The 14895-nt window shown below is 38.3% G+C and overlaps 1 protein-coding gene across 1 annotated transcript in view; it reads right to left on the bottom strand.

Moving 5' to 3' along the window:
- The window catches only part of LOC129236060 (uncharacterized), a 36332-nt gene extending 24924 nt beyond the window's left edge, over positions 1-11408 (bottom strand). Inside the window, exon 1 of the mRNA XM_054870248.1 lies at positions 11348-11408. Within this exon, the coding sequence (XP_054726223.1) occupies positions 11348-11408 (61 nt within the window). The remainder of the gene's footprint in view (positions 1-11347) is intronic.
- Positions 11409-14895: the final 3487 nt, after the last annotated feature.

Here is a 14895-nt window from a genome sequence, read left to right as displayed (position 1 = left end):
TCATTTAATTAAAGTTTTAGGAGTAGGGCGGTCACGAGTTGTTTTTGAATAATTTTTTGTTTTTTACATTTTCAAATGACAGCGACAAACTTAGTAAAGCTACTCTCATTCTCATAAACTAAACTAACTGTTTAGTGAACCATGGCGTAATTTGGCATAAAACCGTTTAGATAAGGCATTGGTTCAGAATGGCGCAATTTCATCAATTTTGAACTAGTTTGGGACTAGGTACTGACGTCACAGTTCCTATTTTGTGAAGCTATTTATAAATTATAAATTTCTATAAAATTTGCATGCACCTTTGATTTTTTTAATGAAATCTATGCTTAAAAAAATACCCGTTACTATGTAATTTACTTAGTTTTTACGAGTCCTTTTACTCTGAATGTTTAGTGAACCATGACCGCTTAGATATGGCATTGGTTGATCATGGTGCAATTTCGTAAATTTTGAACTAGTTTGGGACTAGTTACAGAAGCCGTAGTGCCTATTTTGTACAACTATTTATAAATAGTAAATTCCATAAAACATGGCATTGGTCCAGAATTGCGCAATTTTGTCAATTTTAAACTAGTTTGGGACTAGTTACTGAAGTCGTAGTTCCTATTTTGTAAAATTATTTATAAATAGTAAATTCCATAAAATTTGCATGACCCTCTGATTTTTTTTAATGAAATCTATGCTTTAAAAAAACACCCGTTACTGTGTAATTTACTTAGTTTTTACGAGTCCTTTTACTCTGAATGAATACCATGACGTAAATTGGGATAAAACCGCTTAGATATGGCAATGGTTGATCATGGTGCAATTTCATAAATTTTGAACTAGTTTGGGACTAGTTACAGAAGCCGTCATTCCTATTTTGTAATATAGTAATATTTTGTAATAATAGTAAATTCCATAAAATATGGCATTGGTCCAGAATTGCGCAATTTCGACAATTTTGAACTAGTTTGGGACTAGTTACTGAAGTCGTAGTTTCTATTTTGTAACACTATTTATAAATAGTAAATTCCATAAAATTTGCATGCACCTATGATTTTTTTTAATGAAATTCATGCTTTAAAAAAACATCGTCGCTATGTAATTTACTCAGTTTTTACGAGTCCTTTTACACTGTTATTACTTTATTCACTATTACAGGTTTTTCTAGAAGGATATTATTAAATTTTGTTTTTGAAAAATTTTTTTACAATACTAAATTAAATAAAGGATGACTTTTGCTCTCATTTTGACCTTTAGGCGCTCCATTGCTTGTCCGCGCAAATGTCAAATATGATTCACGTACGCCGCTATTTGCATAAATTATAAATTTTCCGAATGGGTGATTAATTTTGCGCCACCTTGTACTATACTTGTATGCATGTGCATGTGAGCAGAATGCATGTTAACGGCAGCAGCATTTTTACACTTTTCTATTTGTATGTAAATACAACCAAATATAATATATAGGAGCATAAAAATATGTAGTACACGCAGAACATTTGCGCTGCACTTTTTTGCGTTTACCTCTCTCTCCTCCCCACCTTTTTGACGCTTTCGCAGCTGCCAGCAAAAGTCCACTTTATATTCAATACACTTTGTCAGCTTCAACTGTTTCCGTCCACTTCACTCATTCCGGTCAGTTCAGCTCCGCTGCATTCGACATGCCCGTGCTTTCATACTAAGTACTTATGCCTGGTGCAAGTGTGCTTAAGCATTGGCTTCACCTACATGTCAACACTTGGTCACTTTGCCCATTGTTTGTTCTATTAATATTTGCATTTTAAATGTCAAAAAGCAATTCGAGGGAGTTTCCTATTAAATTTTCAACGTTTGGTGATTCCCCACTTATGTTTGTTAAACGAGTGCATAATAGTGCATAGATGTAGCTACACACAAACATAAAAGCAAAATTTACATATTTTACGAAATCATTTGCGAAAAGTTCTCGAACTCAATGAAGCGCTGCAATTGTTTTAAAGTTTCAAAGTAATAACGGTGCAAAAGTGGGACTCGTAAAAACTAAATAATTTACATGGTAATGGGTGTTTGTTTTTAGAGGGGTCGTTAGAAAAGTCCATGCATAGTTAGAGAGATGGCCCTACTGGTGCATGTCAAGGATATGTGTAGTTAGTCGCTTTTCTCGGAAGGACACATACGAAGTTTCAATCAGATCGGTCTACTGCTTTGTGTTTAGCATTTGTTTGAGTCGAGTGATTTTCAAATAAGTGCTTTTCCATCACGACAACGCCCGAGCTCACGCCTCCGCAGTTGTGGTCGCAAAATTAATGAAAATAGGGTTCCAACTCGTTTCATATCTCCCCTATTCCCAGACTTGGCTCTACCGCGGATCTCTCGGGTTACTATTTGTTCTCGAATTTGAAGACATGGCTAGCAGGGGGAAAAAGAGGGTTGATTCCTATCATGCGGAAGGCATTAACAAACAAGAACAGCTTTGGATGAAGTAAGGCTAAGGAAACTATGTTGAAAAATATAAAAGTTTTACCCCAAATATCGCTGGGAACCAAAAGGTCTATACGTGGATTCATGCCAAACAGGTTAACCTTACCCCAAATAATTAAGCAGTTTCTATGTTTGAATGAACTTTTCAAACGACCCTCGTACATTTCAGTAAAAAAATCGCATGTGCATGCAAATTTTACGGAATTTACTATTTATAAATAATTTCGTGTATGGGAAGACCATTTGGTTCCCACGCTTTGCACTTTTTCTGCATATCCGGCTTAAACTCGTAAATAACGTGCCGTAGTTTGTTTGTAGCTTTTGACCAGTGATTTTACGTACTCCACAGTCCAAGTACAGTAGTCCAAAAAAGTCAAATCACAACATGACAAAATGGCCAATTGACGTGTCTATTTTTTCGGATAATTCCACAGTCGAAGTACAGTAGTCCAAAAAAGTTAAATCACAACATGACAACATGGCCAATTGACGTGTCTATTTTTCCGGATAATTCGGTTACAAAAAATTCACCCCAATAAACAAGGCGAAGTAATTTCCCTTCCTTTTGTTTGTTTCTTCATCGCTCTTACGACACGGCGAATTCGAAGGCGCAATCTTATATTCTATCATTCTTACCCAATAAAGAGCGCTGCAAGCATTTTTTCCCCGTTTTGCTAGTACCATTTAGCCCTAAACCGATTGGTATTGATGTGGAATACCAAAAAGTCGTAAATTAATTACCAGTAGAATTCACCACTGATTGGCTTCATTCATAGTTTGGGAAAAGTATGAACGAGTTATGCCACTGTCATGCAAACTGTAAGAAAGACTGCCTTTGTTGATATGAATTTGCAGTTGATGACCTGCCGTTCGACTTGAGCTGTTGCAAATTTGACAATTTTGCTTTTCCCATAAACTGTGCGCAGCGCTCGATGAGAGTTTTTTGCTTAGTATTCACTGATTTTCCTTAAAGAGAAGAAATTGAAAAGCTCTGAATACTTTTTTTGGCGCGCAAAATAAAGAAGTTAAAAAAATGGGGAGATATTTCCATTGTCAACCTGCTCAAATTTAACACTGGATTTACGAGTAACCAATTAAAAATGGTCTGCCACCGAAATGTTTGTCTGCCCACGCCTTCAAGGCAACCTCCAGAATACTTTCCCGATAGTATTTGCATTTTCCTCGACGCTTATCTGCGGTTACACCAGCCCAAACTGTTACCTGTGGCAGGTGCTGCCTTTTAGTGGCCAATCGATGACTCAAATTCTCGTATGAATGGGCAGTCAAATAAACCCTATCGTTTTGGGAGTTTTAATTTGAAAATTTTTCTCTTCAGAAAACACAATGCTCGGAAATAGACCGTTTTCGGACAATCAAAGCAACTTCTTTGCTTTCTAAAGTCTGGCTTGTTGCTGCTTTGGTGTGAGAGCATTCGCCTTTTGGATCTTGCAAGGCTTGACCTTGAGATCATTTTTCAGTATGCGACGGATGCTATGGTCACATATTTTCAGTTCTTTCACCATTTGATTAGCACTTCGTCGGGGATTTCGCTCAAGTCGCTTCTTCACTTTTTGAGGTTGGAGAGTCATTTGCGTATGTCCGATCCTTAGGCGTCTTGTGAAGTGAAGTTTACCGCAAGTCGGGCTAAGGTTGGAGTAACGATGCTGGTAATTTTTCCACTCTGTGAGTCTCTATTGGTTGGAGTATTGTCTTAACATTTTCGTCAGGTCGTTAAAACCGTGTGTCTCATATTGAAAAGTACAGGTAGCTGCTAATCTAAAGTATTTTGCTGCATTATCTGCTTGTTCATTACCAGGAATGCCGACATGGCCAGACATTCGGTGCAAAGCAACTTTTTTCTATATTTAATGCAAAGGTTACGTATTTTGATTGTTATTGTTGAGCTGTCGCGCATCTTTTTTTATTATAAATTATTTAGTACGAGAACGTACGGGAAAGTACTGAGAAATATACTGAGCCGAAATTTCACAAATGGTTTGAAAGATATTCTCATCCAAATTTATATTCCTACTAAAAACACCCTTTACTTGCATAATGCAATTACTTGTCTTCTGAGTATTGCAAAATAACAAATGGAAAGCGTAAACAAGTGAATCGAAAAAGAAACATATTATAAATACATATATAAGTACATATATTCATGACCAGCGAAAATCCGGCTTGCGGTGCAGCACAATTGTTTTTTATCTTGTCCTTGCGAAAATCATGACCGTCCTCGTGCTCTATTTATTGCCATTGGGAAAACATTTAAACGTTAGAATTGGAAATTAATTCGTTTTACATTTTTGCCAAAATATTTAGGACACAAGCCCCATGTTTAACATGCGGCCAATTTCCATATATAGGGGTTTTCAGTAAGAGCGCTTCAACTTTTGAACTTTTTTGAATAAAACACAAACGGTTTGACTTTTTTAACTAATTTTTTTTTATTATCGAGTTTGAGCATATACATTTAAGTATGAAATTCAATTTCTTTTGTATGACCACCGCGTGCACGTTTTACGAAGTCCAATCGTTGAACCCAATTTTCGACCACTCTTTTGCATAAATTGGCCGAAATTCCAGCAATTTCGCGTTCAATATTGGGTCTGAGCTCACAAATCGTCGCCGGCTTGTTACTGTAGACCAATGACTTCACATAATCCCAAAACGGGACGGCTTGTTAAATGGACCGTAAAATGGCCGTAATGCTCTTAAAGTAGCAGCAACAGAACGATTATTTTCATAAAAAATTTGCACGATTTGCAATCGTTGCTCAAGTGTGTAGCGTTCCATGATGAAATGTATACTAATGAAGTTTACAAATGACAAGCGAAAAATAAAAAATATTGCGTCGTTCGCCCTCCCTATCGGAAAAAAGTTGAAGCGCACCTATTGAACAACCCTATACATACTTAATAAGTTATTCACCAACACCATTGGCTATTCAAGAGAGTCAAATCTTGTCTTTATTACACAATCGTAAAATATTGAATGTGTGTTTTTTACTTTTGTCGATATATTAACGTACCTTTTTTGGGTGTTTGGCCGAGCTTCTCTTCCTATTTGTGGCGTGCGTCTTGATGTTGTTCCAGAAATGGAGGGCCCTAAAGTTTTAAGCCGACTCTGAACGGCAGATATTTCTTATGAGTAGCTTTTTCATGGCAGAAATAGAATGGGGGTTTGCCATTGCCTGTCGAGAGGCTACTACTATTTTTCTATTATTTTAATGTTTCATGCACGGAGACTCGAACCTACGCACTTTCGAATGGTAGCCACGCACGGCTATGGCGGCTGAATACAAAAAGAAATAAAAGCATATGGCCATGTTGTTACGCGTATTATACGCCACCGTAAAATCACACTGATAGTAATCAATGATAGATAATCCAACATAATTTTTCATTTGACGTCCTTTATATTTAAATTATGCACTGATCATTTCGATAGAATTTATTGCTTGTATCTTAAACTTGCTCGCAGCTATTTGTGGCTACGGCACAAACTATTAATGACAATTTTATAGTGGTGACTAGCCTAAGGTTATGGCTATTGCGTTGTGGTTCAAATATAATAGGCTGACGCATTGACAATCCATATCAGCAAAAAAACAAAAAAAAGCAACTAAAAAGTAAGGCTGGAAGTCATAAAATCTGTACAAGGCAATTTCAATTAGAGACTTGACGCTTCTCTCTGATTGCCTGTAAATGATAGAGTAAATAATAGAGTAGTTAATAATTCAAGCTGAGTTACGAAAATAAAAAAGGCAAATATCAAATTATAATTTTATATTTATTTTATTAGATTGATACAAAATAGATTGATTTATAAAAGTAGTGATGATGATTGGGTACCGGCTGAATTACTAAAATATGGTGGAATAGAGTTGGCCAAACATGTGCACAACCTAATAATAAAAATATTGGAAACCAACACCTTACCTACTGAATGGTCGACAAGCCTTATTGTTCCGATACATAAAAAAGGTGATAAAGTAAACTTTCAAAATTACAGAGGCATATCGCTACTGAGCTCAGGGTAAAAGGTCTTCACAAATATATTACAATATATGTAAGGCTGAGCCAATATTCTGAAGAAATACTAAATGATTACCAAGCAAGCTTTAGAGCCAACTGGTCGACGATCGACCACGGCTTCATAGTCATGCAAACCTTTGAAAAACTATTTGAATACGACATTGATATTCACTGTCTATCTATCGATTTTCAGCAGGCATTTGATAGCATAGATCGAAGTAAAATAAAATACTTGTTAAAGTCTATAGGCATACCAACAAAGCTTATTGAACTTGTTATTATGACCCTTACAAATACGACAGCAAAAGTTTTGGTGCAAGGAGAATGTACGGAACCGTTCTCTATTGCCTCAGGAGTTAAACCAAGAGATGCCCTCTCAACGCTGATATTTAACCTGGTGCTATCTGCAATACAATTGAATTGAATTGAAATTGAATACTAATAATGGCAAAAACTAGAAATGAGCTGCAGGCTGCGTTCAAAAAGCTGGAGGAAAGAATACATCTAGCTGGACTAAAAACTAAATATATGGTCCGATCAAGCTCAAACATTGTATCCAATGATCTGGAGTGTGGGGCTTACACATCATAATGTGTAAATGAGTTCACCTACTTGGGCATTACATTATCAGCCAATCAAGACATGTCGGTAGCAATAAATGACAGAAAACGGGCAGCCACCAAATCGAAAATTGGTCAGATCTAAAATATTATCGCGTGAGAAAAAATTAAGAATGTTTAAAGCACTGATACGACCTGTGCTTACATATGGCTGTGAACTGTGGACGTTGAAAGCTAACGAGACAAAACAGCAAATGTGCTTTGAAAGAAGAGATCTATGGTCCGCTTAGACTGGCAGATGGCACTTATTACTTATATTAGGTACAATGCCGAACTGGAAGACATAGTTAAGAAATTAAGTCTCAACGACTTAAATGGCTGGGACATGTGGCTAGAATGCCAAGGGAGCGATCAACGAGAAAGGCACTAGATTTTCGCCCAATTGGACTGTGACTAAGAAAAAGAAAAAGAAGAAGAATAAGGAGAAGAAAAGGGATTTTAGGTCCCTAGTATCTTACACAAAAATAAAATATTTTGAGCATGATGAGTTTTGTAAAACAGCTGGGACGTGATAGATTGCGGTAAGCAGTGATGAGGTTTTTTATCATTTAAAATATTCTTTAATAATATTTAGGCATAAGGATATAAAGGTGTTATGGCTTTAAGGGGTCTTATGGTTATGGATTTAATTTTTTTTTTACATTTTAAAAATTTAAAAAATTTGAGGTCAAAATGTAGCTGTTGAAAAATACTTAAGAATGATGTGTTGGCAACCATATATGCGCATCTTTTATCGAGTACGGAGCCATAACGGTACTTTTTGCGGTTGAATATAGATCTGCTCATGTAAAAATTAGTTAGAATAGGTGTAAGTAGGTCATGTAAGTAACTTAGGTTAGAATGGGTTGGAATGAGCACACTTGGACGAAGATAAACGGGTTCGTCCTTTGTGATACCATTGTGAAGGAGGTGAGGTGAAAGAGAAAACTGATGGGATCAAAAGAGAAGGCGGGGAGAGGTGGTGGGAGGATGTTTAGGAGGATGGGTTTCGAGTGTGTGGATTATGAGCGATTTGCGTCAACCGCTTTGTGTTGCTGATGAAATTCATGAGATTTTTAACGCCACCGCCAGCTATATCGGCAGGCGTAGCAAAGAAGTGAGATCCAAGATGTCTGGATCGTAACCCTGCCAGAGCAGGGCAGCTAAGGAGAAAGTGCTGATATGATTCCACATCATCCTCCATGCTTCCAACGCGAAAAGGACTGGAGGTAATTCCAAGTCTCACAGCATGCATTCCTCGCACAGAGTGTTCTGCGAGAAAACCCATGAGATTCGAGAGCTGATATTTTGTCAACCTCAGAAGCTCGCCCGAACGCCCCCGATCCCCATGTGGTCAGAAGGATTTCGCGACCTTACAAGTTTGTGTACTTGCTCAACGCTCGCTGGGTTGGCGCGAAGCCCATCTCTCCAGGAGTAGACCGCAGGTAATCAGGGGATCCCAATTCTTTCCCTTCGCGGGTCTGGCCAGCTCATCCGCCTCACATTTTCCCGCAATGTCGCTGTAACCAGGAACCCAGATGAGGCTTATGTCAAAGAATTCGGACGCAGTCGAAAGTGAGGCCAGGTATTCCCTGACCAGTTTCAAATGCATCGTCACTGACCCGAGGGCCCTTATTGCCGCTTGGCTATCAGCTTAAATATTTACTTTCATGACTGTTAGTACGCATGTGAGCAGCCAATCAGCTGCCTCCTTGATTGCAGCTACCTCTGCCTGGAATACGTTGCAGTGGTTCGGTAACTTGAATTTGAGTCTGATGAGAAGCTCCTCGCAAAAAAACCCCTCCGTCAACCTTTCCTTCCAACTTCGATCCACCCGTGAACAATTTTACCAGGCTCTGTCCCCAAGTGTAGCCCCTCGTCCACTCTTCCCTTAATGGAATATGAGTGGAGAAAGTTCCAGGTGGACTGAGAGAGGGTATAGATTGATCCGTTGACAGGAGGATGAACTCAAAGTTTCTAAGGATGCTTGAGTGCCCATAAGTGAGGTTCAGCATATAGCCCGAACCCCTCAGTTTGATTTCGGTACGTCTTGTACGCCTTGTACTAGCACCTTGCTAGTAGTATTCTTCAAAAACCAGAGAACCAGCTTAATCAGTTTGAACGGAACGCCAAGTTTTTGGAAACAGTGTTTGATTTGCTTTCTGTCTAGACTATCAAACGCTTCTTTAAAATCAAGAAATGGAAATAAACTTTGATACGCTCGTATACAATATTTGTGAACACTTTGTAACCAACATTCAATAGCCATATTCCTCGATCATTTTGACATTCAGTCTTATTGCCCTTCTTATGTATTGGGACTATTACACTTGTTAGCCGTTAATTTGGTATTTCATTCTTTTCCCAAATGGGCTTTACAAGAAAGTGTATTTGCTCGTGCAACGCTGGCCTTCCATATTTTATGAGCTTTGCTGGGATTCCGTCTTCACCATCTGTTTTATTGTTTTTTAATTTATTTATTGCTGCGGTTACTTGAATTATGCTAGGTCCTTCAATCAATATTTCAGCTGTATGGATCTCATCCCTTTCATTGTTATTATCATTATCTTATTATGACTTTCGTTGAGGAGCTCGGTGAAATGTTGTTTCCATCGTTCTATTACTTTTTCATTGTCACTAATAATATTTCCATTATTGTCCTTACAAACTGTGGTTCTTGGTTGGAAAAGTTTTGTCTGTCTTTTTATGCTTTGGTACATGGATCTGTCATTTTTGTTGGCGAAGTCTGTTTCAATTTGTTCAATCTGTTGTTTCAAATATATTTTTCTCTTTGTCCTTATTATCTTTTTGGCTTTTTTTCTCTTATTTTGGTATTCAAGAAAGACCTACCTACCTACCTCATTACTGTTAAGTTTTTTTTTGGTAAATTCTGTATATTAAGTATTACTAATATTTTCGTTTTCTCCTTCTTTTTTATTATTACTCAATCAATTATATTGCACGAAGTAGCTAATTATGTACAAACATATACATATAGTCATGAAAATGCATTATGCATGTTTTTATGTAAGTCACTCAACTCATTAAACGCCGTCCAATGTACTATATTTATGCTTGTTGACCATGAGAATCGTAGACTGATAATAATTCTTACATTTGTAATATAACTCGTTTTTTTTTAGCAAAAAACCTTAGAGTTATTCCATTCGCCATTATGCGGATTATACCCCAGAGAGAGATGCCATTTCAATTTATTAATTCGATTTGTCATTGTTTAAGTACTTGATTTAAAACGCCATTAAATATGGAATGATAAATATTTTGCTTGCATTGACCTCCATTTTAGTGCCGTATATTGTATTTTATCTTCAAATATGAGTGCGAATTCAAAGCGCGAAATCCGCCAAAAATAACTACTACAAATGCATTGCGAGCTTTTGTAATGAAGGTCAGGCGGACAATGTTTCATTTCATGCTCCACATCCTTTCGCCGCTTACTACGAATACATTAAATAGTCTGTCGCGTATCGTTGAAAGCATTAAACGAAAATGAAAAGAGTGATGCTTGTTCAGGGAATAAATACGAGCGAGTACAAGTGAGTCTGAAGAGTAAATTGTCATTGTGTTGTACTATATTTATGTGGGTGAGTGCAAAAGTCAAACGGAAAGGGTGTTGGATGAAAGCGTAAAATATTGACACTTTTCCACTACATTGAATTCGGTCACTAAGCAATTGCGTTCATGTTTCTGTGTTATGCATACGAGTGTGCGAATGTATGAGTAGTTCGTGCGTGTATGTTGGTCATTTGTAATAAACGCAAAGCGTTGAGATTTCTCCACTGTTATTTACACCCCATGTTTCAGTGTTGTCGTACAAAAGTCATTAGTTTAACTTCTTTCTGTGTGTGTGTGTATGTGTGTGTCTGACGCATATGCTTGTTGGCAAACCTTTGTCGGTTGTTGTTGTTATTGCTGCTGTGAGCTTATCGTTGACACTGCTGCTACAATGCGTTGGAATCCTGCAGCGTGTCAAAATGTCAGTGTGTGTATACACACACACATACAGACAAACGTTCACACACATACATGCATAGTCGTGCTGTGCTGAACGATTGTGCCAGTTTATTTAAGTGGGGTAAATTACAGCCAGCGGCAGGTGGAGAGTGGGTGCATGAATGAATTCTTATTTTCTAATATTAATGTACTGGCCATGTTTAGTGTATTGTACTACACGCCGAGAGCGTGGTGCGCTGGTGAGTGGTTGGCTTGCTTATAAGAGGCCATGAATAAAATTTATGAACTTACCACTGTAGTAACTGTTGTCGGAATAACCGTATTTGCCGGCTGTGCGCCCACCCACAGGCATTTTTGGTGTGTGAAATTTTGTCCACCGAAAATAAAGCAAAACGGAGTGGCGCTGTGTTGCGAACCAAGAGACCAAATGAATTTTCGCTTTTCTTGGCCGTCGGGCTAACTGCTATATCTTAGGTGCTGTGAGCTGTTGAATGGAGATGGCTGCTGGCTCTGCACGTTGGATTTCTTGTAAATAATCACCAAGAAATATGTGTGAATACCCCTTCTGTGTAGTTGCTGCGTTTGGCTGTTACAGTTGCGGCAAGATGGTCTACTTGTATCGTTTGAACAATCTTACCGAAATGGTTCTGTCTGTAGCTATTATTGTTGTTGTTGGCTTTGTTTCTGACGTTGTGATTGAGGAGTCTGACGACAACGACTACGACTGTGACGACGCTGACACGATGAGGTTGCGTCTTCCCGCAGCTGCTGCTGCTACTGTTGATGGAAACTTTGGTTGGGGCTTAGCTTTCAAGCTGATGGGATACCCGCAAATGTCGTCCCTCTCCTTCTTTTTGCTGCCGTTGGTCTTTTCAGTTTTCTCACTTATTGTTAGCTATTGGAATTGTATTGATGCTACTATCAAGCAGCGAACGGACATGGATGATGAATTGACAATTGCTTTGCACAAGTTTTTGCTGCTTCTTTTGGAAGTTTGTCTGTCGAAAAGAGAAAATTTAGCAGATAATATAATTATTGTATATAAATGTATATAAATATGTAACAAACACGCATATTTGCTGCTATATATGTATCCATGTGTGCGTTAGTATTGTATGAAAGCAAAGCAAAGAAGTATTATATTATGTTTCTCTTCTATTTATAGACATAATTACAATAACAAACAAGTACTAATGGAATTTCTGCTTAATAGCAAACGGCATGACAGAGGGGCGGCCGCCATAGCCGAATGTGTTGGTGCGTGACTACCATTCGGAATGCACAAAGAGACCGTCGGTTCGAATCTCGGTGAAAACACCAAAATTAAGAAAAACATTTTTCTAATAGCGGTCGCCCCTCGGCAGGCAATGGCAAACCTCCGAGTGTTTGCCATGAAAAAGCTCCTCATAAAAATATCTGCCGTTCGGAGTCGGCTTGAAACTGTTGGTCCCTCCATTTGTGGAACAACATCAAGACGCACACCACAAATAGGAGGAGGAGCTCGGCCAAACACCCAAAAAGGGTGTACGCGAAAATTATACATATATGACAAAGGGGGTTACATGCACTTGTGCTCAAAATAATATGAGCGCGTCCAATTACCAAGCTTAACATTTTATTTTATGTTTTTATAAAAGTGTAGTGCATTCTGAAACAAACGAAAAAAATTTCGAACCTAGAAAAATTAGCAAAAATTTACAAATTAAAAAAAATATTCATCGAAATTTTTAACTTTTTAATCAGAATATTGTTAAAATTTATGGTTCGCAGTTTTATAGTCCATTCAATTTTATTATTACTTTTTCGTTTTTGACCATAAAATGGACTAGTTTTATTCGCCCACGTCTGAGTCCATCATGCTTATAGTCAGCTGCATGCATAGGCTCGTCTTCTTATGTCTCTGTCTGTGAGGCTTCGCCTTGTTGTACTGCGTTGAGGTCTAACTTTTTCCTCCATAATATGTCTTCAACGTATCTTTTGACCACATTTCAGTTATCCTCACGTCCAAGCATCTTACCGGTGCCATTGGTCGGCATGTTGTCGTCAATTTGCTCCCTCAGAGCAACTCTTTCCACGAGCCATCTATCGTAACTAAAGAACGTGTGTTCGGCGGCATCGCTCGGAGCTTCGCAGTATATGTTCCTGAGGTCGCTCACCTTACCCATGAAGTGAAATCATCTCAGCATCTGCTCCCCAGCTGCCACGCTCTTGCGGCACTAAGATTTAAGCACCTTGGTTCTTACTTCTTTTCTGCGCCTGCTGACATGGCAGGTCTTGATATCAAAAATCTGATGAACTTCATCAGCAGCATAAAGCGGCTAACACATCCGCAAATTAGACACCGTTCATAGTACACAAATACTCAACCCCCCACCCCTCTCCATTTCGTCCTATCGTTTTTTCCTTCACCTCTTTTTTCCCCCTTACAATGGTATCACAAAGGATGAACCAAACTTCTTTCGTCCAAGTGGGCCCACTTTCTGAGCAATCACTACAACCTAAACTAACCTACCCATGCGGTATAGGTATTTTCGGAAGTGTCCGTGGGCCGAAAGGAACTGAATCATGAAATAGCCCACTTCTACGAAGTTCGGTTGATCCCATTTGCCTATTGCAGAAATCAGCTTCGCTGTCCATATGACACCCGGTTCAGTGTCCCATCGGCTTTGACACCGATGCATTGTTTGGCATCTCCGTTCTGCGGTGCTCGTGTTGGTGTGTTTTTTCCTGTAATCCCATGCAGCCACTCGTTTCCGGGCCATGAAGTATACCTCCCCTCGTATCGCGAAAACTGCTGCGTTTAAGACAGTGCGGTAGGCGGAAGCAACTTTGAGTGCTTCGAGTACATTGCGCCTGGTTTTGCTGTTTAGCGCATCTTCCCGTATTTCGCTGTCGTACAGGAGTACGATTAGTCTGCTTAGCATTCCTGTGATCTTCGCTTTTTTAGTAGCTAAAATTCGGTTTTTAAGAGCACTTGGTTCGAGTTCCTTCTGACGTCCTCGGTATCTGGCGCTGATATCATCACCGCTATATCGTCCGCGTAGCTCACGAGATATGTATCTTCTGGCATTTCTATGCTCAGAAGGTCGTCGTAGCTCAGATTCTAAATATCGGAGTTGAGGATATATCCTTTGGCTACGCCAGAGGTTACCGCTTTAATTTTCTACTCACCTGGTGTGTTCCACAGAAGTTCACGCTCGCTCAGGTGGCTCTGGATGCGTCTTTGGGGGTTTATAAGGTCTTTAAATTAAAGTTTTGTTTCACATGAAAAATTAACAAAAATATTTGGCATGAAAAATATTGCAAATAAAGAAAAACGCTAAAGTGACTTAATTATGTGAGCGCAAGTGTGCCTCAAAGTATCATACCTCAGAAAGTTCCACTAAGCTTGCTTACAAAATAAATCCCGTGACTCCGCCCACAACGCATAACCCAACCGAAGCCAAGAATTTTGTTCTAAATAAATTTTCTCTTAAATCCTGAAACAACATGAGGAAGGAGCCTATATAACTTCTGCGGGCCTATATAAAATTTTTATTTTGCTAAATCGCTGCAGCGTTTAAAATTTTAACTTAAAGTTTATAAATAATCAGTATATTAACTAAAATACAGGTCGCTTATAAAATGGATTTTAAAAATATCTCTTCAATAGCATCACCTACCGGGTTCAACTATAGCTAAGAACCATTCTGGTCAGTTCATAATACATAATAAGTAAAAAAAATCATAAAAAAATGTATTATTTATGAAACTTAATATTTCTATTAAATAAGAGATAGATGTGGAAGTTAAATTTAAATAGAAAGCTACGCTAAGTTCGAATCAAAAAGAAAAAATAA

This window comes from Anastrepha obliqua, chromosome 1 (assembly GCF_027943255.1).
Source record: "Anastrepha obliqua isolate idAnaObli1 chromosome 1, idAnaObli1_1.0, whole genome shotgun sequence".
Classification (NCBI taxonomy): Eukaryota; Metazoa; Arthropoda; class Insecta; order Diptera; family Tephritidae; genus Anastrepha; species Anastrepha obliqua.
The sequence above is the reverse complement of the archived record's forward strand: the minus strand, read 5'-3'. Positions and strand labels throughout refer to the sequence as shown.